Source organism: Acanthisitta chloris, unplaced genomic scaffold (assembly GCF_000695815.1).
Source record: "Acanthisitta chloris isolate BGI_N310 unplaced genomic scaffold, ASM69581v1 scaffold5619, whole genome shotgun sequence".
Taxonomy (NCBI): Eukaryota; Metazoa; Chordata; class Aves; order Passeriformes; family Acanthisittidae; genus Acanthisitta; species Acanthisitta chloris.
The window spans coordinates 89,991-93,053 of NW_008692977.1; the positions used below are offsets into that span (position 1 = coordinate 89,991).

The 3,063-nt window shown below is 40.1% G+C and overlaps 1 protein-coding gene across 3 annotated transcripts in view; it reads right to left on the reverse strand.

Annotated features, from left to right (window-relative positions):
• DNAJB6 (DnaJ (Hsp40) homolog, subfamily B, member 6) overlaps positions 1–2,075 on the reverse strand; it is a 49,650-nt gene extending 47,575 nt beyond the window's left edge. For all 3 annotated transcript variants that reach the window (XM_009082877.1, XM_009082880.1, XM_009082879.1), the window contains exons 1-2: positions 1,964–2,075; positions 553–662 (exon numbers count right to left, since the gene is read on the reverse strand). In XM_009082877.1, coding sequence (XP_009081125.1) covers positions 553–662; positions 1,964–2,028 — 175 coding nt within the window. In that variant the 5' untranslated portion in view covers positions 2,029–2,075. The remainder of the gene's footprint in view (positions 1–552; positions 663–1,963) is intronic.
• Between the last annotated feature and the right edge of the window lie 988 nt (positions 2,076–3,063).

Consider the following 3,063-nt stretch of genomic DNA (forward strand, 5'->3'; position numbering starts at 1 on the left):
ACTCCTTCAGAACAATTCAAAACAAACATTCTCTTTGGTATCAGAGAACTCACCCAAGGACAATCCAATTTTCAGCAAGGTTTACAGTATGCTTGGGCTTTGTCAAGACTAGTTTACTGTTACAATAACTAGAAGCAGTAGGCCCAACAGAAGATATTTCAGAGTTGGCCTAGCTTGACTTTTATTGGATACAGTAATTCCCCTATATTGATGGTAACATTGGCTTTACCTGCTAAGACAAAATTAATCTTAGTACTTAGAGATGTCTCTTCAGAAATTTCTGAAGAGGGCCTGGCAAACACAGAATTTTAATTTCTACAAGGAAACTAATTTGGTTACTCATCTAAAGAGATCCTGAAACTTTCATTTCAAAATTTCTGCTTATTCTGTCTTATCTGCAAAGCTCCTTTCTCTCTCCTTTGTTTTGAAAAGGATGTAGCCATGTTGGATGGTAAACCAAAGTTATAATACCCCTTCTAAGCATCATTCCCCAACATTTTCAGTCTGATACCAAGACCAAAGGCAGTTCAAGAGCCCTGTTAAAATACCTACCATCTGACAAAACTTCGTAGGCCTCAGCCACTTGTTTAAACTGCCGTTCTGCCTCATCTTTGTTGTCTGGGTTTTTATCAGGGTGCCATCTCAGTGCCAACTTACGGTACCTAGGTGGAAAGAAAACAAAGGATATTGTACTCTGAAATGATGGAATATGCTACACAGATAAACACAAAATGCTTTAAACAAGTTGTCAGGGAATAAAGGATTGCATCTAGCCTGGTATCAACAGATTCTACAGGTACACAAAGAACCACCTACTCAGATATGCTCTAAAGAAAAAAAAGTATGTTTGGAGTTCCTTAACTGTTTTGAAATTATTCCTGTGCATTTCTGATGATCAACCTCTGACTGATATAAGCTAAACATTCCATAACATCTCTGCTGTGGGCTTCTTAGAGCTCTGTAATTATTCAGTACTACAACCAATTACAGGAAGCATCAAGAATGATTCTTCTGGTGTAGACAAAGTTGGTAAAACTCCAAGAGTACACCAACACCAGACTGTGACAGCTCCTTAACATAAACACCTTCCTGGACTGCTACACCTGCACACAACTCCTATCCTCTAAAGAAACATTTTAGGCAAAGTGTTCATAAGTCCTTAGAGAGGCAAAGCTAAGCTTGCACTTAGGCTGATGTGGAGTGTTTTACACAGAGTCATACAAGATCACAGTTCAAACATTTGAGTTGATGTGCTGGTTTGGGCTGAAGTAGAGTTAACTCTCTTCACAGCGGCTAGTATGGGGCTATGTTTGGGTTTTGTGCAGAACACAGAGTTGATAATGCAGAGGTGTTTTTGTTATTGCTGAGCAGAGCTCGCACAGAGCCAAGGCCTTTGCTGCTTTCCATACTGCCACTCTGGCAAGGGAGTTGGGGATGCATGGGAGATTGGGAGGAGACACAGCTGGGACAGGTGACCCAAACTGACCAAAGGGATATTCCATACCATAGGGCATCATGCTCAGTATATAAGGTGGGAGGAAGAAGGAGGAAGGGGGGACATCTGGAGTGATGGTGTTTGTCTTCCCAAGGAACCGTTACGCGTGATGGGCCCTGCTCTCCTGGAGATGGATAAACACCTCCTGTCTTTGGGAAGCAGTGAATTAATTCCTTGTTTTGCTTTGCTTGTGTGTGCAGCTTTTGCTTTCTCTATTAAACTGTCTTTATCTCAACCCATGGGTTTTTGTAGCTTTTACCCTTCTGATTTGCTCCCCCATCCCGTTGGTGGGGGAGGGAGTGAGTGGCTGTGTGGTTCTTGGCTGCTGCTGGGGTTAAACCACGACAGTTGACTAGTATGTGCAGGAATTTGGAAAAGAACAAGGGAAAACAACAAAGTGCCAATCCAGAAACCAGGTAATTCTGTTTATTCTTTAAAACAGGTAAGAAATATACCGGTCACACTTACGCCTTTTTAATATCTTCTGCTGAGGCATGCTTTTGCACTCCCAGAACTTCATAGTAATCCACCATGGTTCAGTAGGTGTCTTGTTCACAACAGCTAGGTCTTTCAAGTCCTGTAACAACAACAACTTGTAAATTAAGCTTGTCCAATTAATGCTCCTTCATAAAAGTTAGGTAGGAGCCTGGGATCTTCTAGTACCAAACCTGACCTGAGCGAGACGAAATTCAAAAATCTTCCAAACCCCGAAAAATAAAACCACTTTATTTTAGGTCAACAGATCAAACAACTAATTTAATTCTGATTTTTATGTTCTTTAATTCCACAGAAACACAGCACACAGACACAGAGGTAAACAGCAGTTTCTGAAACAAACTAGACTGAAAAGCTCGATTCGGTCAATCTGAATGCAAATAACTCTGAATGCAAAAGAAATCACTTATGCTCACCTAATGTCTTCTATGACACCTATACCATGTCTCAAGTACATATGAGCACAAACAAAGAGACATCTTTCACATCTGCTCTTCACAGGGTTACTTCCACTGAGATGTTCCCTTCAGAAAAGCAATATATGTGCAGGTCTTGGAAATCTAAAACTCCACCTGTTGATTCCAATAAGTCTTTCTTGTACTCAAGACCTTGATGGAAAATTTGCTAATTGCCAAAGCTACTGAATACCATTTACTTCCTTTATGTTTACCAACAGAATTACATAGCCAGGCAAGATTGCTACAACTGCAACGTTAACCAACTCAAGTACAGAGGCACCTTGTGTTTCTTCCTATAAAAAGAATAAAGTTGTCACAAGAATCCAAAGAAACTTACAAGTTTAAAGGAAAAGCATTTGCCCAATTCAATTTGAATTCTTAGAACCTCTTGTAATATTAGAGAATAATTACAAGGAAGAGTATACTAACCATTACTTCAACTAAATGACCACTAACATGAAAGAACCTTTCTAAAAATGTCAAGAATGTTTCATGTCTTCATGCTAAGGCTGCTTCTCTCCACCACTCTAACACATCTCCATTTCTGCGTAACTTCAAGCACCTTTCCATCCTTCCACTGCTGCTGGTTTGTCTCAGGTTTTATCAACAAGGAAA